We start from the raw sequence: 27193 nt of genomic DNA, 5'->3' as shown, positions 1-27193 counted from the left end.
GGACAAGGTAGTTCTTCGTACGGTCCCATCCTTCCTCCCGAAGGTTGTGTCCGACTTCCACCTCAATGAGGAAATTTCACTACCATCCCTTTGTCCGGTTCCGGTTCATAGAGTGGAGAAGGCTCTGCATACGCTTGACCTTGTCAGGGCTTTGCGTATATACGTGTCTAGGACTGCGTCCTTCCGGAGGTCTGATTCCCTTTTCCTCCTTCTGGAAGGTGGCCACAAGGGTATGCCAGCTTCCAAAGCTACTCTTGCCAGGTGGATCAAATCCACCATACAAGAGGCGTATCGCCTTAAGAATTCTCCTCTTCCAGCCGGCATTACGGCACACTCTACACGGGCGGTAGGGGCCTCCTGGGCCATTCGGCACCAGGCTTCGGCACAACAAGTGTGTAAGGCGGCCACTTGGACTAGCTTACACACGTTTACTAAACACTACAGGGTTCATACCCAGTCCTCAGCGGACGCGAGCCTGGGTAGACGTGTCCTGCAGGCGGCGGTGCCCTAAGTGTACGGGCCTGTCTGCACAATATTCGTCCATTGCTTCCCACCCAGGGACTGCTTTAGGACGTCCCATGGTCCTGTGTCCCCCAATGAGGCGACAGAGTAAAGGAGATTTTTGTGTACTCACCGTAAAATCTCTTTCTCTTAGCCTCTAATTGGGGGACACAGCTCCCACCCTGTTGCCCTTTCCGGGCTGTTGTAACTGTTGAGTTCTCATATTGTTTCTTGAGCTCGTACATAGTTGCCTTCTTACAGGCATAATTATGTTATTCATGTTACGTTCCTCCTACTGCTTTTGCACAAAACTGGAGAAGGCTGATGCCGTCCAGGGGTGTATACTGCACAGGAGGAGCCACAGTTAATCTTTTTCAGATTATGCATAGTGTCGCCTCCTAGTGGACAGCAGCATAACACCCATGGTCCTGTGTCCCCCAATTAGAGGCTAAGAGAAAGAGATTTTACGGTGAGTACACAAAAATCTCCTTTTTATTGATAGCAAATTGTAGTATGTACAAAGTTTTGATCTCTTTTTATTGTACTTTTTAATGGAGGTGTGTCAACCAAAAAACAGTATATTTTATTTATTTCTTTATTTAAAGTATACTTATTTCACAGGAGGACTAAGATGGCAGCCATGGAGGTTTTGAGCAGGCCCCTAGCTAGCAGTGTTAAATACTTAAACAGCAACGATCTGAGTTAGCCCTATTTGTTGCCGTTGCAGACAGAAGTTAAGGTACCTTCACATTAAGCAACGCTGCAGCGATAGCGACAACGATGCCGATCGCTGCAGCGTCGCTGTTTGATCGCTGGAGAGCTGTCACACAGACAGCTCTCCAGCGACCAACGATGCCGAGGTCCCTGGGTAACCAGGGTAAACATCGGGTTACTAAGCGCAGGGCCGCGCTTAGTAACCCGATGTTTACCCTGGTTACCAGCGTAAAATGTAAAAAAAACAAACAGTACATACTTACATTCGCGTCCCCCGGCGTCCGCTTCCTGCACTGACTGAGCGCCGGCCCTAACAGCAGAGCGGTGACGTCACCGCTGTGCTGTGCTTTCACTTTCACTTTACGGCGCTCAGTCAGTGTGGGAAGCGTACGCCGGGGGATGCGAAGGTGAGTATGTACTGTTTGTTTTTTTTACATTTTACGCTGGTAACCAGGGTAAACATCGGGTTACTAAGCGCGGCCCTGCGCTTAGTAACCCGATGTTTACCCTGGTTACCAGTGTAAAACATCGCTGGTATCGTTGCTTTTGGTGTCAAACACGACGATACACGCCGGTCTGACGACCAAATAAAGTTCTGAACTTTGTTCAACGACCAGCGATATCACAGCAGGATCCTGATCGCTGCTGCGTGTCAAACTAAACGATATCGCTAGCCAGGACGCTGCAACGTCACGGATCGCTAGCGATATCGTTTAGTGTGAAGGTACCTTTAGCTGTATTACACAGCAGGCATTCCCCAGATTTGGTGCGAGCCCTCTCCATATATTGGGACCTATATTGGGAAGGGTTTGAGATTAGTGCTCTGAAGAGCTGTAGACTGTAATGGTCAGATTAAATACAACTAAGCTTATTTTTGAGCTCAGTGGTACCTTTGAATACCTTTTGTACTGTTTTCTCACTAGGCATTTGCCAAAATTGTAATGTGAGCAGCCATTTATGAACGTCACGTAATGTGATGTGAACAGCTTCTTGGTACTGAACATGGATTTTTCCTGTACATGCTGACCACAGATCTACCCATCACATAACCCCCTTTCTTTTCTCAGACCCACCATCCATAGACTGGCAGCCAAGTCCCTGATCTCTGAGCTGGAATGTGGAAAAGACTCGAGATCTGAGAAGGGGAAGAAAAAAATCCTGGAGACCAGTCTACAGTCTGGAGTCATCTCCTCCCTCACTGCCTTTGTCGCTGTTAACAAGGACACCAAGACCCCACTGGAAGGTCCTCCAGTCCGAAGAGACATCCCGGCTCCAAGTACTTAATGCTTTACAATCTATTTGCACCACATATGAACATCTGGATATATCAGTGCTAATATAATTTATTTATTTACCTGCCTTTAACTCTATCTTGAGCCATGGTGACTTGATGGATGAACACTCCTTAGGAAGATCAATCTTGTGCATGCCCTGATAGGTCCAGCAGGGTCTTCTCCGCCGATATCTTGATTGTACCAAGCTTTTGGGTTGCTGGTTTTCCTTTTTGCCTTGTTACTACTTTTCTTCTGACCATGATGGCCTTCTCCAGTGATTTCTCTCTTCGTATGATGTGTCCAAAGTAGGCAAGTCGTAGCTTGGTGATCCTTGCTTCGAGTGACATGTTTGGCTCAATTTGTTCCAGAATTGATTTGTTTGTTCTTCTTGCCATCCATGGTATTGATAACATCCTTCTCCAGCACCACATTTCAATGGCGTCGATCCTTGTTCTCATATAATACAACCAGACATATCTGAGCACATATAATGCAACCAGACATATCAGTGCACATATAATACAACCAGACATATTAGTGTTCATATAATACAACCAGACGCATCAGTGCACATATAATACAACCGGACACATCTGTGCACATATAATACAACCGGACATATAATAGTGTTCATATAATGCAACCGGACATATCAGTGTTCATATAATACAAACAGACACATCTGTGCACATATAATACAACCGGACACATCAGTGCACATATAATACAACCGGACACATCAGTGCACATATAATACAACCGGACATATCAGTGCACATATAATACAACCGGACATATCAGTGCACATATAATACAACCGGACACATCTGTGCACATATAATACAACCGGACACATCAGTGCACATATAATACAACCGGACATATCAGTGCACATATAATACAACCGGACACATCTGTGCACATATAATACAACCGGACATATCAGTGCGCATATAATACAACCGGACATATCTGTGCACATATAATACAACCGGACATGTCAGTGCTCATATAATACAACCGGACATGTCAGTGCACATATAATGCAACCGGACATATCAGTGTTCATATAATACAACCAGACACATCTGTGCACATATAATACAACCGGACATATCAGTGTTCATATAATACAACCAGACACATCAGTGTTCATATAATACAACCAGACACATCTGTGCACATATAATACAACCGGACACATCAGTGCACATATAATACAACCGGACACATCTGTGCACATATAATACAACCGGACATATCAGTGCACATATAATACAACCGGACACATCTGTGCACATATAATACAACCGGACATATCAGTGCACATATAATACAACCGGACATATCAGTGCTCATATAATACAACCGGACATGTCAGTGCTCATATAATACAACCGGACATGTCAGTGCACATATAATACAACCGGACATGTCAGTGCACATATAATGCAACCGGACATATCAGTGTTCATATAATACAACCGGACATATCAGTGTTCATATAATACACCGTGTTGAGGTAAATTACTGGAAAGCAGCAACACAGTATCTGTGTGTCTTTCTGCAGCTGTAATCTGATCCCTCAGTGAGCAGACAGTCTGCATTGTCTCAAGCAAGATGGATTTTAGTTGTATTTCAGAGTGAATAATGATTTCAGGAGAAGAAATGGCTCATGAGTGAGGCAAGGAGTACATTTCTCTAATAAGATATATTCCGATGTTTCTTATACTCATCTGTACTATTGATGTAATTTGAAAATTAATACTTGATTTACCCTGTTTTCCATCTTTTTCCGTAGGTTTCATGTACCAATCAGCAGGTCTCCCAGTAACTATGGCCTGTTCGGGTGTGCCCCAACTAATGATGCGCCGTCCAATTAGGCTGACGGCAGGAGGTTAGTCATTTCTTAAAATCTGTGCATGAAAGTTACTTGTCTGCGTGCTAGAACGTCCCGTACAGATGACAGATCTGTCATGTACTGATGGCATCACACCATGACAGCAGTGGGCTAGGATATTGAGTTTCCAGCCTGCTACGTCAGTAAATCACTATACAGAAGCGGCAGCTCTCTTCCTCTTAGTAACATGCTGGATAATGCCGGTGTGTATGGGGAACGAGCACTCGGATTGTTCTATCCCAATTAATGGTTATCGGCCTGATCAAATTGGTCAGTAAATTAGCAGAGAACGATTTTAATATAGTCAGTCGGCTCTTGTTAGTGGCCTGAAATCAGCCCTTGTGAATGGGACATAAACATGCACAAATATATGATCCAGCCTGAACCACCGTGATAAACTTGGCACGTTTTCTGACTGTCTAGTGTAACACGTTGAGTATTTGAAGCAGATTTTTCTTCACCAAAAACTGGCTGCTGGCAAGAAAAACCCTGCTTAAAATGGACTTATTTTTTTGTACACTTTTTCAATGTGTATTTACATGATTTGAATGGGTGAAAAACCCTGCACAGATGCAGAAACCAGTGACTCGCTGCAGATTTGTAAAAACGCTTTAATGGTTCAAATCTGAAAAAAATAAGCAACGTGTACATGAGATATCAAAAAAACTCACTCACTTTGCTGGTACAGTACAACGCTGCATTTTTAAATCTGTAAAAACACGAACTGAAAAAAAAATGTGGGAAAAAAACCGCAACGTGTGAACAAGCCCTAAGTTTACACTGTCTGCATATTAGATGGAACGACCTCATTGCGTTGATTCATCTATACCTAGATTCCTACAACAGGGAGCCGGACCTGGGAGGTAAATACGGACATTAGTGAGCGAAATGCTGTCTGCATTGTTAGGTTTGTGTTGTTTGTTTTTAATCAAGTATAGATCCAGGACTCTCATCTCTAATTCTTTTCTCCATTTCTTTCTGTAGGGGGTCCTATGGCCTGTCGTTCAGGTATGCTTTATCTTAAAGTCAGGGACTCGTATTTTTAATTTTTATTTCATGAACTAGATGTAACTCTGAAGAAAGGGAATGTTTTTTCTCTTTTTTTAAGAAAAATAAAATATTTAAGCTTATTATATTTTTATGTTTAATGTAACAACGGCCATATTGGGGGGGGGGGGGGCGAAGATTCCCTTCCTCTATTATTTCTGTGGACACCAGTAGGAGTCCAGTGATTCTTTTCTTATCCAGCCAAATCGTTATAGTTCTCATTTGCACATTTCATGTATTAAAACACTTCCCCGTCACCGTCTTATTTCAATCTCGGAGCCGTCCTGATCCTTTTCTGAATCACGTGTTCAGACAGCGTCTTCTGTATGGACCGGACTTTCTCAATATAAACCTATCCTAGCTTGCATTGAGAAAGTGACTTCTGGTCCACACAGAAGTCTCTGTGTAAGTTGATTAGCCAGTAGTGCAGTCACGTGGTGCAGACGTGGAACGGAACGGTGCTGAGGAACACTAGAAGTTTCTTCTAAAACTGTGTGCAAATTGCACTTTTTTTTTTCCACAAGAATCGATGATGTTTTGAAGGCTAAGGGCAGTCACACCAAATTTTAATTTGATTTTTGCATAAAACTCTTGCACAGAACTGTAAAATTAGGAAAATTAAAACATTTCCTCATTAATTTAATGATAAAGGATTTGGATCTTTAAGAACATTAAGTCTCCTCATCTCGACATGCTTAACATGTGTCACTCTCCGCAAAGAGAAACGATACTTCTTGGAGACCTTTAAGAACAGAAGACTGAAGTTGCTTAAAAGGAATCTGTCACCCCCCAAACTATATGTGCATGTTGCCCATTCAAAGACCAGTCCAGTAATACCTTTACATGTCCAGTCTGCTTCTCCGTTACTGAGAAATCAGCTTTTTAATTGCTATGCCAATGAGGCTTAATGGCTGTGGTAGAACTGAAGCCTCTGTCACTCCAGCTCTATGTTGTCACAATGCCAGGCTGCTCTAAAATTTTGCGACATTTGATGGGCCCGCGTCGTTTTATGCCTACAAACTCCGACAAACTGGCAACCCCTACTTGTCATATTCATGATGAGCGGCAACGTTCCTTACGCCACAAGTCTTAGGTTAGCTCAGAGATGCAGACCACTTATCAGACGTGCCGGAATCAAAGAGAGGTGTGTGCACCTCCTAATGAACCAGAATATTCAGAAAAATATGAAAAACATCGGTCTTAATGAATTTGGCTTTAGCGTTCCTTAAAAAAATATATATTTATTTATGTAAAAACCCAACAAAATGGACTTTTAATGTTCACAGCTCTTAATCTTTTATTTATCTTTACTTAACAGCTCCTAAGATGTCAGGTGTCAGAAAAGCAGCCAAAATGTCTTCTGGTGTGTACATTTTACTTTTTTATTTGTTGTTTTTTGCATTATTATAGAGATTGGGTGCTGTGAAGCGTAAACACCTTTTCTTATTTTTATAAAGACTCTCTGAAATGAACTTTTGTCCTAACTCTTCTTTTTTTTTCTACCTAACAGTTTCCATGATGATGCCTGTAAACTCATTCAATCCGGATCTTTCCATGGCTACATATGGTGCGTTTTTCTCTCTTTTTTTGCATTATTGTACAGATTAGTTAGGCTGTTGTAGAAAACTGAAACCCAATTTATCGTCCAACATCATAATGACCCATCACACTTATCACCAGAGATATCCACAAGTGGCGCCATCGGAACCCACCACCATCCACATCCAATATCATCATCAACCAAAGCCATCATCACCGATAACAACCCCGACCAAAACTACCATGACTACCCACCATCCTCATTTATCACCACCATCAGCCTCACACAACATGAGCTCCATAGCTTGAAAATCATCTTTACTAAAGAGGTTGTCCTACAAAACACATTGTCTCTTTTAGGCAAAACTGAACAAATGTTCAGTTAGATTAATTTCCCCAAAAAAATCTACGTGTGCCTAGATATTGCTGTTATATTTTTGTTATGGCACCTCCATGATGAAGAGGCCAATTTTGATCTTCAGGATGCAGCCCCATTTTTTTTAGATCTGATGTATCACTTTACGTTTTAATAACTTTGGTTCGATTCTACTTACGCAAGTGATTCTGAGACTTTTTTTGTGACACATTGTACTTTACAAGATACAGGCAGCATGAATGAGACACAGGCTGCTTTATAGCAGCTAAGTGCGTATTTCTCTAAAGTGCTGCCGAGTGCACCTTCACTTTCCCTTACACCAATGTATCTTATCCTCTCTTGTTTCACCCAAGATCACGTTATCCCACGCCATCATTACTAAAGGCTACAACAGCGTTGGTGTCATCCACACCTTCATCACTGAGGATTATGCTGCTCATCCAACACATCAGACACTCATCATTACCCAGGACCATCTGCAGGATGGAGGAGGACCGAGTGCTGAGTGTCCAGTGTGTCGGGATGTTACGCTCCACACCTGGAGTTTATACCATTATATAATATATACTATACTATTATGACACGGTGATAACAGCCACGTGGTTTTGCAAAACCCCAAGTAAACCAGAATGAAAACAATAATGAGGACTATGTGGTCCTTGAATGGAGTCTTTATTGTTGTGCTGATTGCCTGATCACTCAGAGGTCGTTACAGTGTGTCAGTACAGGCAATTAACTGCGCAAAACAGCGCAGCACAAATCTCTCTCCCGACCCGGACTCCAGGCTGATCGATTTTACCTGTGCTCATACACCAGTAGATATGAGGACATGAATAGGGCAAAAAGGTCTTCAATGTTGGGACATCCGCATGCCCACATATAAGTAATATCCTTACACCCTCACAAATCAATGACGGCATCAATATTTGTTTTAAATTAATTTTGGATTATATGAATGTTTTATGATTGTCACATTTCACAGTGTTAGTTGATCACTGTGTTTTATGTTCTGTAAGATATTTTTACAGTTTGTTTTCTTTACAGACTGCGTTGAAATGTCTGCAGGTAAGATTGATATGAAGAATAATTTGTCATACCACTGATACCATGTGCCAAAGACAATGAGTCGTTTGCTCCTCTTACCCCATCAAGCCCCTACATTAAAGGGGTTTACCCACAAACAAAAGTTAATCTTAATCAATAGATCTTGGAATAATAATGATTTTCACAATTGGATGTGTTTAAATAAAATGTTCCTGTGCTGAGATAATCTTATACATGTGCCCCTGCTGTGTACTGTGCAATGGCTGTGTCTGATTGTGCAGGGACATGGTCTAATCATACCACATCTCCTGGCCAGGGGCAGGATCCAAAAGAGTATACAGACAGGACAGCACGGGGTTACAGCTGACTTTCTTTGTGATGCAAAACATTTCCCTGCCCGTTTTTAAACAATTATTTCAAAGAAATAGTTCTTTGTGATACCCAAAAAAAAATAGTATACATATTGCCATATAAATAGTATACACAGTGACCAGATTTAGTATACACAGTGACCAGATAAATAGTATACACAGTGACCAGATAAATAGTATACACAGTGACCAGATAAATAGTACACATAGTGACCAGATAGGTAGTATAGACAGTGACCAGATAAATAGTATGCATAGTGACCAGATAAATAGTATACACAGTGACCACATAGATAGTATGCTCAGTAACCACCGAGCCACCATGCTGCCCATGAATTATAACACCAAAACTTTTTCTCCCATCATGGTTAGTGGTTGGGTGAAACCATTTATTGTCATACTACTGTGTTTTATGTTTTTAAATCATAGTGACAACCCAAATGACCCTGATTAAAAGTTCACATATCCTGGTGATTTTGGCCTGATAACATGAACAGAAGTTGACACAAATGGGTTTGAATGGCTACTAAAGGTAACATCCTTACCTGTGACCTGTTTGCTTGTCATCAGTGTGTGTGAATAAAAGATGACTGAGTTTCTGGGATCCAGACAGACTCTTGCATCTTACATCCAGCCACTGACGTTTCTGGATTGTGAGTCATGGGGGAAAGCAAAGGAATTGTCAATGGATCTACGGGAAAAGGTAGTTGAACTGTATAAAAAAAGGAAAGGGATACAAAAAGATATCCAAGAAATTGATAATGCCAGTCAGCAGCGTTTAAACTGTGATTAACAAATGGAAAATCAGGGTCTCTGTAAAAGCAAAACCTCGGTCAGGTAGACCAACAAAAAGGTCATCCACAACTGCCAAGAAAATTGTTCAGGATGCAAAGAAAAACCCACAAATAACATCAGCTGAAATACAGATTATTTGAAAACTAGCGGTGTGGCTGTTTCAAGATGCACAATAAGGAGGCACTTGAAGAAAAATGGGCTGCATGGTCGAGTCACCAGAAGAAAGCCATTATTGTGGAAATGCCACAAAGTATCTCGCCTACAATACACAAAACCGCACAGAGACGAGCCTCAAAGCTTCTGGAACAAGGTAATTTGGAGTGAGGAGACCAAAATTGAACTTTTTGGCCACAACCTTAAATGTTACATTGGGAGAGAGGTCAACAAGTCCTATAATGATAGGAACACCATTCCTACTGTAAAGCATAGAGGTGGATCGCTGATGTTTTGGGGATGTGTGAACTACAAAGGCACAGGAAACTTGGTCAAAGTTGAAGGAAAGATGAGTGCAGCACGTTATCAGCAAATACTGGAGGCAAATTTGCACTCATCAGCCAGGGAGCTGCGCATGGGACGTACTTGGATGTTCCAACATGACAGTGATCCAATACACAAGGCCAAGTTGACCTGTCATTGGCTACAGCAGCAGAACAAAGTGAAGTTTCTGGAGTGGCCATCTCAGTGTCCTGACCTCCGTATCATTGAGCCACTCTGGGGAGATCTCAAGTGTGCAGTTTATGCTAGACAGCCCAGGAACTAACAGGAACTGGAGGCTTTTTGCCAAGAAGAGTGGGCAGCTTTACCATCTGAGAAAATAAAGCATCTCATCCACAACTGCCACAAAAGACTTCAAGCTGTCTGGGGTATGTACATTTTTGAGTACAACTGTACAGCTCCTAAATACGCCACTTTAAGCAGTAATCCCATAAAAGAATTATATGTTCAGTATCTACCAGATGTACCTACCAGATATACTACCTCCTGCCTCCAGGCAGTACTATTCACCCATTAATAATACAGCTATTTAGGTTTGTTCCATTGGGAATTATCAATCTCATATATAAAGCTGAGTGTGTGTGTGTGTGTGTGTGTGTGTGTGTGTGTGTGTGTGTGTGTGTGTATATTGGCCACGCCCACTCCACATAGCCCCGCTCACTCCGTAAACAATCACTAAGCATCTTTCATTTCACCAGAGCTGAAAGCTGAACTGTGATTGCAAAGTTTTCCTTAGCCATGCTCACTCCGCATAGCAGGCACAGGCAACATCTAGCTCCGTCATGTCTAGAATGGAGTTGCTTCTGTGAGGCATGATGTCAATGGAAAGGGAGGAGCCTAATGGATAGAGATGTGAGGGGCAAAATGAGAGATGTCAGGGGGAAAATGAGAGAAGTGAGGAGCTGCTGCAGTATGAGGCTGTGTAAAGAGAAGAGTGAGGCGCTGCATAATAGCGTGAGGCTGTGTATAATGCCACATTCACACGTTCAGTATTTTACCTCACTATTTATATGCCAAAAACACAAGTGGGAGTAAAATACAGAAGTGGTGACGTGTTTCTAATAAACTTTTTCTCTGATTGTTTTACTCCAAGTTTTAGCTTACAAATACTGAGGTAAAAATACTGACCAAATAACGTGTGAATGAAGTCTATACTATATACAGCGGAGATGACATACAGGTATATACTATATACAGGAGGAGATTACACACCGGTATATACTATATACAGGAGGAGATGACATACTGGTATCTACTATATAATTGTCTAAGGGTCACTTCCGTCTGTCCTTCTGTCTGTCTTTCTGTCTGTCACGGATATTCATTGGTCGCAGCATCTGTCTGTCATGGAATCCAAGTCGCTGATTGGTCTCGCCAGCTGCCTGTCATGGCTGCCACGACCAGTCAGCGACGGCCACAGTCCGATTAGTCCCTCCCTACTCCCCTGCAGTCAGTGCCCGGCGCCCGCTCCATACTCCCCGCAGTCACCGCTCACACAGGGTTAATGTCAGCGGTAACGGACCGCGTTATGCCGCGGGTAACTCACTCCTTTACCGCCGCTATTAACCCTGTGTGACCAAGTTTTTACTATTGATGCTGCCTTTGCAGCGTCAATAGTAAAAACATCTAATGGTAAAAATAATAAAAAAAAATAAAAATCACTATATACTCACCTTCCGCCGCCTTTCCCGCTCCTCGCGACGCTCCGGTGACCGCTCCATGCAAGCGGCAGGTTCCGGTGGCAAGGATGGTATGGCGAGAAGGACCTGCCATGACGTCACGGTCATGTGACCGCGAGGTCATCATAGGTCCACACCCTGAGACTGGAAGCTGCCACCTGCACCGCACACAGGCGACAGAACTACAAGGGGCCCTCGGAAGGTGAGTATATGTTTATTTTTTAACCTGTGACATACGTGGCTGGGCAATATACTACGTAGCTTGGCAATATACTACGTGACTGACCAATATACTACGTGGCTGGGCAATATACTACGTGGCTCTGTGCTGTATACTACGTCACTGGGCAATATACTACGTAACTGGGCAATATACTACGTGGCTGGGCAATGTACTACGTCACTGGGCAATATACTACGTAACTGGCCAATATACTATGTGGCTGTGCAATATACTACGTGGACATGCATATTCTAGAATACCCGATGCGTTAGAATCGGGCCACCATCTAGTATACTATATACAGGAGGAGATGACATACTGGTATATACTATATGCAGGAGGAGACGACATACAGGTATATACTATATACAGGAGGAAATGGCATACTGGTATATACTATATACAGGAGGAGATGACATACTGGTATATACTATGTACAGGAGGAGATGACATACAGGTATATACTATATACAGGGGAGATGACAGACAGGTACATACTATATTAATATACCTAAAAAGAACCCTAAGAGCTACCAAAGGGCAACCCCCATCAGCCAATACATATAAACCAAAAGAGAAAAAAGGAAAACCTAGCAGCCGTTGAGTGCGGCGCCGGAAGTTCAATATAACTGGACAAGTGAACCATAAATTATATCCATATATAAGATCCAAACCAGACAGGGGTAAATAAAGATATAAATTTTATTGAAAATATCAAATATAATAGAACCAGTACAAATATTAAATATAATAGTACCAGTACGAACAGGACAACAGTAATAAAGCAAAAAAACAGCTAAAAAGAACAGTGCATCAGATGTACAGTAGACACCCATAAGGGGGATGCACTGAAAGACTGCACAGAAAATGTCACTGCTGCACTACCTACAACACCTGAGGCATGGATGTCAGGCAAGTAATGACGCCCGCAAATGATCAATAAGGCACCCATGAGGGATAGCATATAGGAAGGCGAGCTATATGGTGCCAGCACTACACGCCCAGGTTACTGGGTCGCAAGACTGCACCATGTAACACAAGGTACGCCAGATAAGGCATAAAGTGGAAGTGCACTTAATAAATACTAGGTACAAATACCTTGAGACATCATGTCACCAGGGTGCCGGCGTGCAGACAGGGAGCAGAGCCTCGACGCGCGTTTCACCACCTTGGCTTCGTCAGGAGGCGTGGCCGGTAAAACGAGGGCCGGGATATATATGGGAGAGTGAGAGGAGAACCAGCGAATCGGCGCGCTAGACCCAGCATGATGTGTAGACGCGTCAGCCGCGAGGCAGGCCGGGGCGCGCCGTGGGGTATGGGAAGGAGGACATACGTCATCCGTCCCATCACCACAGCAACGCTGCCGGCCGGCGACGCCGCCGAGGCGACACAGCGCATGCGTGGGGCGCGTCTGCGCCGGACAGAAGAAAGTAAACATGGAAGGCACATTCAAAGATCTCCTGCCTGGCGCCAAATTCCTCACAGGATAGCCCGCATAAGGTAAAGTGGTTGGCAAGATAATCATATTCCTAAAAGCGGGATATGCTGGGGGGAGCGGCGCACTAGTAGACCACGGGGCACGAGGTAATTTAACCAACAAGATTAACTCCGGGTGTACCGAAAGGGGTTAAACAAAGTGTGAAAACATCCATTTACAAAAGCTGATGATTACAGCATATTTATATAGCACAAAGCTATGTGCCTGATAGAGTAATATAGTAGAACGACATACAGGCTAGTAAACAATAAAGAACTGATTGTCAGAATATACATACAGTGTAAATATATAAAACAAGACTGTATGTCTAATGAAGGAAAAAATCCCCCACAGGCAATTAGACTGTAAGGAAGGTTACTGAGGTTATTTAACCATAAAACACCAGACAAGTTAGTGAACATTTGCATCGTGAATATGTCCGGTATAGGTCAGTCCATATATCTTCTGTCAATCTGGACAGCATCTCCGATGTGGCCTCCCCTCCGCGTATATATGAATGAAAGAACGATGAATGAAAACCGCATCTAATGAAAACAAGACATAACAGTGAACACATATACTACTGATACAGAAACTTAAAATATACCCGGACCACAATAGAATTGGATAGAAATAAAAAGAACAAAGTCTAGGGAAAAGTATCTAGAGAAAAGACTTGAAACTGAGGGCCTCATTTAAACCCTTAGGTGAAAGCGTGTCCAGGGTTACTATCCAGCGTGCTTCTTTTTGAAGCAATTTCTGTTTCACGTTACCACCCCGGATCCCCATATAGACGCGGTCAATCCCGCATACAGAAATCCCCTTGGGATTACTGTTATGTGTCTCGAAAAAGTGTTTCGGGATGGATTTTAACAGCTGTGGTTCGGGACAGTTGGCTGAACCCCTTATGTCCCTCAGGTGTTCCTGTACTCGAATCTTTAGGGGCCTGGTTGTCATACCGACGTACAAGCGATCACACGGGCACCGGCCACAATACACTACTGCTTCGGTGTTACAAGTGATGTGATGAACAATCTTATAATTTTTGTCACCTGCTGAATTGGTAAAGTTTTTTGTTCATTTAATAGTGCCGCAGGCCGAACACTTCCAGCAAGGAATGCAACCCCAAGGAGGACCACAGCTGATTGAACCAAAGGGATTACTCTTAGGGGGTACGTAATGGCTGCTACATAAAAGGTCACCCAGAGTGCGGGATTTACGCCACGTAATGAGAGGATGAGAAGTAAGTTGATTGGCCAGATCCCTATCAGTTAATAAAACTGGCCAGTGTTTTTTGAAAATGCTATTAATTTCTGACCAATTGGAATTGAACTTAAGGTACCTTCACACGAAACGACTCTACAACGAGAACGACAACGATCTGATCGCTGCAGCGTCGCTGTTTACATCGCTGTAGAGATGTCAAACACAGCAGCTCCAGAACGACGCAGGAGCGATCCTGTGACGTAGCGGTGACGCACTTATCGTTCTCAAAGGTCGTTAGCTCCATGTTTAACATTGCTGGCATCGTTGCTTTTGCTGTCAAACACGACGATACACGCTGATCTGACGACCAAATAAAGTTCTGGACTTCTAGCTCCGACCAGCGATATCACAGCAGGATCCAGATCGCTGCTGCGTGTCAAACACAACGAGATCGCTATCCAGGACGCTGCAACGTCACGGATCGTTGTCGTTCTCGTTGTAAAGTCGTTTCGTGTGAAGGTACCTTTAGTGATAAAACGAGGTGTCAAATCTACATTGTTGTTATTAGTTCTTCTAGGTGGTTTTGTCAGTAAAGTTGCTCTATCGGAATTGAGGGCACGGGAGAAACCTCTGTAGATGTCTCTCCGTTTGTAACCTCTATTCCTGAACCGGGAAGATAAGTCCTTGGCTTGATTGATAAAATTAGCATCATCCGAGCAGATACGGCGGGCTCTCAAGAACTGTCCCGTAGGTATTGAGCTCTTGAGTTTAGGGGGATGGGACGATGTAAAGTGCAACAATGCATTAGTAGCCGTTTCCTTGCGGAAAATAGTCGTACCCACAGTACCCTCACTAGAATTGGTAATCAATAGATCCAAAAAGTCAATAGACTTTTGGCTATATTTCCATGTAAGCCTTATATTGAGTGCATTGACGTTTAATTGGTTAAAAAAGGAATCCAACTGCGACGTGGAGCCCTGCCATATGAACAATATGTCGTCGATATAGCGAAGCCACGAGATAACGGAGCTGTGACCTGGTGTGTCAAGGACCGTGTCCCTTTCCCACAGCCCCAGGAACAAATTAGCATACGAAGGCGCACAAGATGCCCCCATGGCTGTGCCCTGGAGCTGTAGGAAGGGACGGTCCCTGAACACAAAAAAATTGTGAGTAAGAATGAACTGTAGAAGTTCCAAAATAAAATAAATCAAATTTGGTTCCAAATTCGTCATGTCAAGAAAAAATTTAACAGCCCGCATCCCGTGACCATGCCCTATCGACGTATAGAGGGACTCCACATCGCAGGTGACGAACCACATGTCATCATCCAGTGTGAGGCCGTCCAGTCTCCTCAAGACCTCGGTGGTGTCCTTGACCAAAGATGGGAGGGTCTCGCCACATTGTTTAAGGTATAAGTCAATGAACTGACAGGCTGGTTCACAAAGACCCCCCATGCCCGAGACAATAGGTCTGCCCGGTGGGCAGAGGGGGTCTTTGTGAACTTTGGGTAACAGATAGAAAGAGGGAATGATAGGAAATTCTGGCAAAAGAGCCAATCTCATTTTCGTAGTAATGGCTTGAGACTCCACACCCTCGTCCAGCAAATGACTCAATTCTCGTTGAAATTTAGCTAATGGTAAAGCATCAAGTTTTTTGTAATGGTCAGGTAATGGTAATGTAATGGTATAGGTACATACTGTATACAGGGGAGATGACACACAGGTATATATTATATACAGTGGAGATGACAGACAGGTATATACTATATACAGGAGGAGATGACATACAGGTATATACTATATACAGGAGCAGATGACATACAGGTATATACTGTATACAGTGGAGATGACATACAGGTATATACTGTATACAGGAGATGATATACAGGTGCATACTATATACAGGAGGAGATGACATACAGTCATATACTATATACAGGAGGAGATGACATACAGGTATATACTATATACAGGAGGAGATGACATACAGGTATATACTATATACAGGAGGAGATGACATACAGGTATATACTATGTACAGGAGGAGATGACACAGGTATATACTATATACAGGAGGAGATGACATACAGGTATATACTATATACAGAAGAGATGACATACAGGTATATACTATATACAGGAGGAGATGACATACAGGTATATACTATATACAGGAGAGGAGATGACATACAGGTATATACTATATACAGGAGATGACATACAGGTATATACTATATACAGGAGGAGATGACACACAGGTATATACAGGAGGAGATGACATACAGGTATATACTATATACAGAAGAGATGACATACAGGTATATACTATACAGGAGGAAATGACATACAGGTATATACTATATACAGGAGGAGATGACATACAGGTATATACTATATACAGGAGATGACATACAGGTATATACTATATACAGAAGGAGATGACACACAGGCACAGGTATATACTACATACAGGGGAGATGACATACAGGTATATACTATATACAGGAGGAGATGACATACAGGTATATACTACATACAGGGGAGATGACATACAGGTATATACTATATACAGGGGAGATGACATACAGGTATATACTATATACAGAAGAGATGACATACAGGTATATGCTACATACAGGGGAGATGACATACAGGTATATACTATATATAGGAGGAGATGACATACAGGAATATACCATTTTTTGGAGGAGATGACATACAGGTATATACAGAAGAGATGACATACAGGTATATACTATATACAGGAGGAGATGACATACAGTTATCTATATACATAATTGTCTAAGGGTTTAATTGTCTGTCTGTCCTGGAAATCCCGCGTCACTGATTGGTCGAAATTTTAACCCCTTCACACCGCGGCCCTTTTTCGTTTTTGTGTTTTCGTTTTTCGCTCCCCTCCTTCCCAGAGCCAAAACTTTTTTATTTTTCCGTCATTATGGCCATGTGAGGGCTTATTTTTTGCGGGACGAGTTGTACTTTTGAACGACATCATTGGTTTTACCATGTCGTGTACTACAAAACGGGAAAAAAATTCCAAGTGCGGTGAAATTGCAAAAAAAGTGCAATCCCACACTTGTTTTTTGTTTGTTTTTTTTGCTAGGTTCACTAAATACTAAAACTGACCTGCCAACATGATTCCCAGGTCAGTACGAGTTCATAGACACCTAACATGACTAGGTTATTTTTTATCCAAGTGGTGAAAAAAAATTCCAAACTTTGCTTAAAAAAAAAAAAAAAAAGTGCCATTTTCCGATACCCGTAGCGTCTCCAATTTTCGTGATCTGGGGTCGGGTGAGGGCTTATTTTTTGCGTGCCGAGCTGACGTTTTTAATGATACCATTTTGGTTTAGATACGTTCTTTTTATCGCCCATTATTGCATTTTACACAATGTCGCGGCGACCAAAAAAACGTAATTCTGGCGTTTCGGATTTTTTTCTCGCTACGCTGTTTAGCGATCAGGTTAATGCTTTTTTTTAATTGATAGATCGGGCGATTCTGAACGCGGCGATACCAAATATGTGTAGGTATGTTTTTTTTTAATTGTTTTATTTAGGATGGAGCGAAAGGGGGGTGATTTAAACTTTTATATTTTTTTTCACATTTTTAAAAACTTTTTTTTTTCACTTTTGCCATGCTTCAATAGCCTCCATGGGAGGCTAGAAGCAGGCACAGCCCGATCGGCTCTGCTACATAACAGCGATCATCAGATCGCTGTTATGTAGCTGAAATGCAGGTGTGCTGTGAGCGCCGACCACAGGGGGGCGCTCACAGCAGGCCGGCATCAGTAACCAAAGAGGTCTCAAGGACCTCTATGGTTACCATCCTGATGCATCGCCGACCTCCGATCATGTGACGGGGGTCGGCGATGACGTCATATCCGGCCGCCCGGCCAGATGCGGTAGTTAAATGCCGCTGTCTGAGTTTGACAGCGGCATTTAACAGGTTAATAGCGGCGGGTGAATAGCGATTTTACCCGCCGCTATTGCGCGCACATGTCAGCTGTCCAAAACAGCTGACATGTCGCGACTTTGATGTGGGCTCAGCGCCGGAGCCCACATCAAAGGGGGAGACACGGCATGCGCAGTACTAGTACGGCGCATGTCGTGAAAGGGTTAAAGAACATCTAATCGAGGACTACTGCTTACGTCTTCACAACAGAAGTGGAAGTTGTCAAAATTGCGAATCTTATGCCATGCAAGATGTCCAAAATATCTTACTACTACATGGAAAAACGTTTTCAGACTTTAATTTGCCCCAGCCTGCCATTCAAGTTCCAGAGTATGACGAAGCTTACGAATTATTGTTGGGAACAGAGAAGACAAACTCCTTAAATGAACAACAACGGATTGCATATGACACTATTGTGAGCGCTATAGAAAACCAAGCAGATGCAAGGCCAAAATGTTTCTTTATTGACGGTCCAGGAGGGAGCGGTAAAACATACCTCTATGAAGTTATAATGCATCACGTTAGAGGGTTGGGAAAAGTCGTATTGCCGTCGGCTACAACAGGGATTGCAGCAAACCTTTTACGAGGAGGTCGCACTATCCATTCACTCTTTGGGATACCAGTTCCAGTCAATTAAATCTCTATTTCCAGAATAAAACAAGACACATTTGCAGGAAGACTGTTAAAAAATGCACATGTTTTCATACTTAAGACAAGGAGGATAAAGGAGTATAATAGGTATACAAATTTATTAAATATGCAAAGTGTAAATACGAGCATTAAACCACATAAAAATAGAGTATATACAGAATTACATACAAAGTGCATGAGGATGGAAATTGGAAACAGCTTTCCCCCCGGTGTACGGAGCCCAGATAGTAGGCCGGTCTGCAACCATCAGCAGACTGGTAGGGTGCAAAGTCGCAAGAAACCACCTAGCTCATAGGTGCAATGGGGTGACAAACAGTCACAAATAGTAGGCAGTGAGAGGTGGTGCTTACCGCAAATGAAATGGGCTGACCAGAACACCGGGCTGGAACCTGGATGGAGAGACCCCATGTTTTCATACTTGACGAGTGCACCATGGCACCCAAATATGCTTTGAGCCTAATTGACAGACTTCTGCGTGAAGTAATGACTACAAATGTTGCTGAAAAAAATAAAAGTCCGTTTGGAGGTAAAGTTTTTGTCATTGGCGGAGATTTTAGGCAATGCCTTCCAGTCATACCAAATGGAACAAGAACAGATGTTATCGAGTCCAGCTTAAAAATGGCTGACCTTTACAGTTCAATAAACTCCAACTAATTAACAATATGCGATCTTCGGACCCAGAGTATAGCAACTGGCTTCTTAAACTTGGCAACGGTGAACTTAGCAACGAATACAACCTTGGAGAAGATATTATTGAAATACCAGAAGACATGTTGTGCACTGACTGCATCGTAACTGATGTTTTTGGACAATGCATTGAAATTGATGTGAACGACCAAAGCAGTGTTGAGAGGGCCTCTTCTCATGCAATTCTCTGTCCCAAGAATGATGACGTGTCTCTGCTAAATTCCCAGGTGATGAATAGAATGCCTGGTGAGTATAAGTTGTATAAAAGTGATGATTCAGTGGATGTAGACAATGAAGATGAACGAGAGCATTATCCAGTTGAATTTTTAAATAGTCTTACGCCATCAGGAATGCCATCCCACAGACTTCAACTGAAAGTTGGAACAATCATAATGTTGCTGCGGAATCTAAATACGAAAAATGGTCTATGTAATGGAACTCGCCTTATTGTTACTGGACTCCATTCTCACGTTATTCAAACAAGAGTGATCACTGGATCAGCAAAAGGAGATGAAGTGTTCATTGCACGCATTGATTTATGTCCTTCAGACACGGGTCTTCCATTTAGGCTTCGGCGTCGACAGTTTCCAATAAAACCAGCTTTTGCCATGACAATAAACAAGTCACAAGGTCAAACTCTACACCGTGTTGGCATATATCTACCGCAGCCCATTTTTGGTCATGGACAACTCTACGTTGCATTTTCAAGAGTTAAAATGAGATCCAATGTCAAGGTCCTTTACAAGGAAAGTTGCTTATAGGTAGTCAAAAGGTATTCACAAGAAATGTGGTGTACAAAAATATTTTCGCTTGATATTGTTAATAAATATATTATAGTGTCAATGTCCTTCTTTTGTCCGATGATTTATTTAAATACAGTTACAGTTCACGTAATGTGGTTTATATATTTTGATGATCTGTTTCATAATTTAATTCAATTGTATTAAGTTCTATGACTAATAAAATTTAATGATAATAAATATATTTTACCCATTATTGCATTATTCTTCAATCTTCATAAATAAACTACATACATATTCTAGAATACTACGCTATATACTACGTGGCCGGCCGCGAACAATCAGCGACAGGGATATGGTACCCACACTGCTAAATACTGCGTGGGCTGTGTGATATACTGCAGGGGCTGCTATATACTACGTGGCCAGTGTTATATACTGCGTGGGCTGTGTGACATACTGCGGGGGCTGTGCTATATACTACATGGGCAGTGTTATATACTCCGTGGGCTGTGTGATATACTGCAGGGGCTGTGCTATACTACATGGGCAGTGTTATATACTACGTGAGGTGTGTGATATACTGCAGGGCTGTGCTATATACTACATGGGCAGTGTTATATACTACGTGTGCTGTGTGATATACTGCGGGGGCTGTGCTATATACTACATGTGCAGTGTTATATACTTAGTATATAGGAGGCATGTAGTATATAGCAGACAAATAGTATGTGGCCTGTGCTATATACTATGTGGCTGCTATATACATACATACATATTCTAGAATACCAGATGCGTTAATACAGGCCACGCACTATATATAACACAGCCCACTTACTAGCCCACTTACTATATAACACAGCCCACGCAGTATATAGCAGCCACGCAGTATATAACACAGGCCACGCAGTATATAACACAGGGCACATAGTATATAGCACAGCCCACGCAGTATATAACTGCACCGCCCTCTGCCTGAACAATCAGTGCGGAGAGACGGGATGCTGAGGAGCAGCGACGAGAGGTGAGTATGTGATATTTTGTTTTTATTGCCTCAGCAGCAGCATTACATGTGGCACAATGCTGTATGGAGCGTCTATGGGGCCATAAAGAACTGCATGGAGCATTACATGGGGCATCTATGGGGCCATAACTGCATGGAGCATTATATGGGCCATCTATGGGGCCATAACTGCATGGAGCATTATATAGAGCATCTATGGGGCCATAACTGGCATGGAGCAATATATGGGGCATTAAATGGGGCATCTATGGGGCCATAAAGAACTGCATGGAGCATTATATGGGGCATCTATGGGGCCATAACTGCATGGAGCATTATATGGGGTATCTATGGGGCCATAAAGAACTGCATGGAGCATTATATGGGGCATCCATGGGGCCATAACTGCATGGAGCATTATACTACGTGACTGAGCAAAATACTACGTGACTGGGCAATATACTACGTGGACATGCAATGTACTGCGTGGGCTGCGCAATGTACTGCGTGGGCGGTGCAATGTACTACGTGGGCTGCGCAATGTACTGCGTGGCTGCGCAATGTACTGCCTGGGCTGCGCAATATACTGCGTGGGCTGTGCAATATACTACGCATACATATTCTAGAATACCCGATGCGTTAGAATCTGGCCACAATCTAGTATATTATATACAGGAGAGATGACATACAGGTATATTCTATATACAGGGGAGATGACATACAGGTATATACTGTATACAGAAGAGATAACATACAGGTATATACTATATACAGGAGGAGATGACATACAGGTATATATATATATACAGGAGATGACATACAGGTATATACTATATACAGGAGGAGATGACACACAGGTACAGTATATACTATATACAGGGGAGATGACATACAGGTATATACTATATACAGGGGAGATGACATACAGGTATATACTATATATAGGAGGAGATGATATACAGAAGAGATGACATACAGGTATATACTATATACAGAAGAAATGACATACAGGTATATACTATATACAGGAGGAGATGACACACAGGTACAGTATATACTATATACAGGGGAGATGACATACAGGTATATGCTATATACAGGGGAGATGACATACAGGTATATACTATATATAGGAGGAGATGATATACAGAAGAGATGACATACAGGTATATACTATATACAGAAGAAATGACATACAGGTATATACTATATACAGGAGGAGATGACATACAGGTATATATTATATACAGGGGAGATGACATACAGGTATATACTATATACAGAAGAGATAACATACAGGTATATACTATATACAGGAGAAGATGACATACAGGCATATACTATATACAGGGGAGATGACATACAGGTATATACTATATACAGGGTAGATGACATACAGGTATATATATACAGGAGGAGATGACATACAGGTATATACTATATACAGGAGATGACATACAGGTATATACTATATACAGGGGAGATGAAATACAGGTATATACTATATACAGGGGAGATGACATACAGCTACATACTATATATAGGAGGAGATGACATACAGGTATATACTATATACAGGAGAGATGACATACAGGTATATACTAAAGGGAAAATGACAGGTGTTAGAGGGGAAAATGAGAGGAATGAGGGGAAAAATGAGAGAAGTGAGGTGCTATAACTAATCACAGTTAGTTATTATGCCTGGGCAACGCCGGGCTCTTCAGCTAGTCATAAATAATATTGTAAAATCTGGATTTTGCTGAATTTCAATAATAACACTGAGTCCCTCTATATCTCATGTCTAGCTCCAGTTGAGGAGACCCCCTGTTTCGTGAGGTTGATTTCTCTTCAAAATGCGGATGGTTCGTGGAATATTAACCCTGAAATCTTCTCGATATTGGGGATATCCCAGCAGGATGTAAGCAAGAAGAATCCTGATCAGGTATCACTAATACTTATAGATGCTTACTACTCTCTGCTGCCTTTTTGTTTAGTTTATTATATTTTGTTTGTATTGGTATTTTGCAACATTAATTAGAAAAGGTTACAGAATATGGTAAACCTGAGATGCCAAAATAGGACATAACTCAACATTCTTGTGTCAGAAGTAACAATTGAGAAAATAACATAACAAGCCTGACCGATATTGAACTTTATGTGATTCACTAATATATAACTGATATTCAAGTCTCATATAATGTAGGACCTGGTTAGTAATGAATGGTAAGAGAAAGAAGAAAAAAAACAAAAAAGGAGAGGGATGGGGGTAGGTGTAAAGCATATGTGTTAGTAATAACATCAGAGAATAGGCCTGGGCAACCATGAGATGGATGTAGGCAAATGTGATCATAAACTAGATCCAGTAGAGAGCTTTTTCCTGCCAGAAGTTTTTAAATGATCCATTCATATCGTCTAATGGGGTATATTTGGCAGAGTGGAGGGCTTTTAGACACACACATTTGTGGCATTGAAAAAGATAAAAAAAGGGAATTATGTGATGGTAAAATTCATGGATAACGACATCACTCTTTGCCCTGTATAGAGCGTAGGGAAATCACCTAAGTCTTCAGGAAGGGCAGATCATACTGGAGTGAAGATAGAGAAGAAACACTGCCGGATGAGAGGGTGCGGTAGATCAAAATGGCTATGTATTACTGACGAGAAAAAGGAAATACTTCCTTGAGAAAATTCTGAAGCATGTATATGGGCCGCTTTGACTACCTGAGTATTCGCCATCAGTTCCCCACATGTCCTTATTCTGTAACCACCAGTGATGTAACTCTTATCTGTATGCACAATACAGACCGAAAGTTTGGACACACCTTCTCATTCAACCCAATCGAGATGGTTTGGGGTGAGCTGGACCGCAGAGTGAAGGCAAAAGGGCCAACAAGTGCTAAGAATCTCTGGGAACTCCTTTAAGATTGTTGGAAGACCATTCCCGGTGACTACCTCTTGAAGCTCATCAAGAGAATGCCAAGAGTGTGCAAAGCACAAAGGTGTCTACTTTGAAGAACCTAGAATATAAGACATAATTTCAGTTGTTTCACACTTTTATGTTAAGTATGTAATTCCACATGAGATAATTCAAGGTTTTGATGCCTTCAGTGTGAATGTACAATTTTCATAGTCTTGAAAATACAGAAAAATCTTTGAATGAGAAGGTGTGTCCAATCTTTTGGTCTGTACTGTAGTTATATCATCTTATGATGGCTGCAATTTTGCTGAAGTCACAGGTCTTATGTGCAGATGCTGAGTGTTGAATGGGCTCAGATTTAGGAGTAAGACCGGATTATAAGCGGAGGGGCTGAGGATGCCTCAGGTCAGACTGTATCCGGCTAGTGAGTTAGTATCGCGCAATACAGCACGCGGATCGCATATGACATATAGCGCTGCTATCAGGGGCTGGCTGGCAAATTTTAGCCTTGGGGGGGGCGAGTACACAGCTGTGCCCAGGAGTAGCGGCCCATCCTTAAAGTGGTTGTCGGATCTTAAGCTACATGTCTACAGTCATTATGTCTAAAACCTCATATTGTGTGCGCTGTGAGGATTCTCTGGTGCCGGGAACAGGTGGTCTTGCGACTGAAAGCATGCGAATGAATATATACAGTGCTTTGCGAAAGTATTCAGCCCCATGGAACTTTTCAACCTTTTCCCACATATCATGCTTCAAACATAAAGATACCAAATGTAAATTTTTGGTGAAGAATCAACAACAAGTGGAACACAATTGTGAATTTGAATGAAATTTATTGGTTATTTTAAATTTTTGTGGAAATTCAAAAACTGAAAAGTGGGGCGTACAATATTATTCGGCCCCTTTAACTTAATACTTTGTTGCGCCACCTTTTGCTGCGATTACAGCTGCAGGTCACTTGGGGTATGTCTCTATCAGTTTTGTTCATCGAGAGACTGAAATTCTTGCCCATTCTTCCTTGGCAAACAGCTCGAGCTCAGTGAGGTTTGATGGAGATCGTTTGTGAACAGCAGTTTTCAGCTCTTTCCACAAATTTTCGATTGGATTGATGTCTGGACTTTGACTTGGGCATTCTAACACCTGGATACATTTATTTGTGAACCATTCCATTGTAGATTTTGCTTTATATTTGGGATCATTGTCTTGTTGGAAGACAAATCTCCGTCCCAGTCTCAGGTCTTTTGCAGACTCCCAACAGGTTTTCTTCAAGAATGGTCCTGTATTTGGCTCCATCCATCTTCCCATCAATTTTAACCATCTTCCCTGTCCCTGCTGAATAAAATGATAAAAAAACAGACAATGTGATTTTCCGGATTTTTTTTTCTCAGTTTGTCTCCCATAATTGAGGTCTACCTATGATGTAAATTACAGACGCCTCTCATCTTTTTAAGTGGTGGAACTTGCACTATTGCTGACTGACTAAATACTTTTTTGCCCCACTGTATATACAGGACAGGAGGAGTGATACTGTGCAGTGTATATATACAGGAGGAGTGGTACTGTGCAGTGTATATATACAGGACAGGAGGAGTGGTACTGTGCAGTGTATATACACAGGACAGGAGGAGTGGTACTGTGCAGTGTATATACACAGGACAGGAGGAGTGGTACTGTGCAGTGTATATATAGGAGAGGAGGAGTGGTACTGTGCAGTGTATATACACAGGACAGGAGGAGTGGTACTGTGCAGTGTATATATAGGAGAGGAGGAGTGGTACTGTGCAGTGTATATATATACAGGAGAGGAGGAGTGGTATTGTGCAGTGTATATATACAGGACAGGAGGAGAGGTACTGTGCAGTGTGTATATATACAGGACAGGAGAAGTGGCACTGTGCAGCGTATATATACAGGATAGGAGGAGTGGCACTGTGCAGTGTATATATACAGGACAGGAGGAGTGGTACTGTGCAGTGTATATATACAGGACAGGAGGAGTGGCACTGTGCAGTGTGTATATATACAGGACAGGAGAAGTGGTATTGTGCAGTGTGTATATATACAGGACAGGAGGAGTGGTACTGTGCAGTGTATATATACAGAACAGGAGGAGTGATACTGTGCAGTGTATATATACAGGACAGGAGGAGTGGTACTGTGCAGTGTATATATACAGGACAGGAGGAATGGTACTGTGCAGTGTATATATACAGGACAGGAGGAGTGGCACTGTGCAGTGTATATATAGGAGACGAGGAGTGGTACTGTGCAGTGTATATATACAGGACAGGAGGAGTGGTACTGTGCATTGTATATATACAGGAGGAGTGGTACTGTACAGTGTATATATACAGGGGAGAGGTACTGTACAGTGTATATATACAGGGGAGAGGTACTGTACAGTGTATATATACAGGACAGGAGGAGTGGTACTGTGCAGTGTATATATACAGGACAGGAGGAGTGGCACTGTGCAGTGTATATATACAGGACAGGAGGAGTGGCACTGTGCAGTGTATATATACAGGACAGGAGGAGTGGCACTGTGCAGCGTATATATACAGGATAGGAGGAGTGGCACTGTG

The 27193-nt window shown here is 42.2% G+C and overlaps 1 protein-coding gene across 2 annotated transcripts in view; it reads left to right on the top strand.

Annotated features, from left to right (window-relative positions):
• LOC143805462 (von Willebrand factor A domain-containing protein 5A-like) overlaps positions 1-27193 on the top strand; it is a 150404-nt gene that overhangs the window by 114046 nt on the left and 9165 nt on the right. For both annotated transcript variants that reach the window (XM_077284881.1, XM_077284871.1), the window contains 7 exons: positions 2283-2491; positions 4291-4386; positions 5374-5397; positions 6755-6799; positions 6947-7003; positions 14524-14607; positions 23497-23633. In XM_077284881.1, the coding sequence (XP_077140996.1) occupies positions 2283-2491; positions 4291-4386; positions 5374-5397; positions 6755-6799; positions 6947-7003; positions 14524-14607; positions 23497-23633 (652 nt within the window). The remainder of the gene's footprint in view (positions 1-2282; positions 2492-4290; positions 4387-5373; positions 5398-6754; positions 6800-6946; positions 7004-14523; positions 14608-23496; positions 23634-27193) is intronic.

Source organism: Ranitomeya variabilis, chromosome 1 (genome assembly GCF_051348905.1).
Source record: "Ranitomeya variabilis isolate aRanVar5 chromosome 1, aRanVar5.hap1, whole genome shotgun sequence".
NCBI lineage: Eukaryota > Metazoa > Chordata > Amphibia > Anura > Dendrobatidae > Ranitomeya > Ranitomeya variabilis.
Note: the sequence above shows the minus strand (reverse complement) of the source record. Positions and strands in the feature narration are given on the sequence as shown.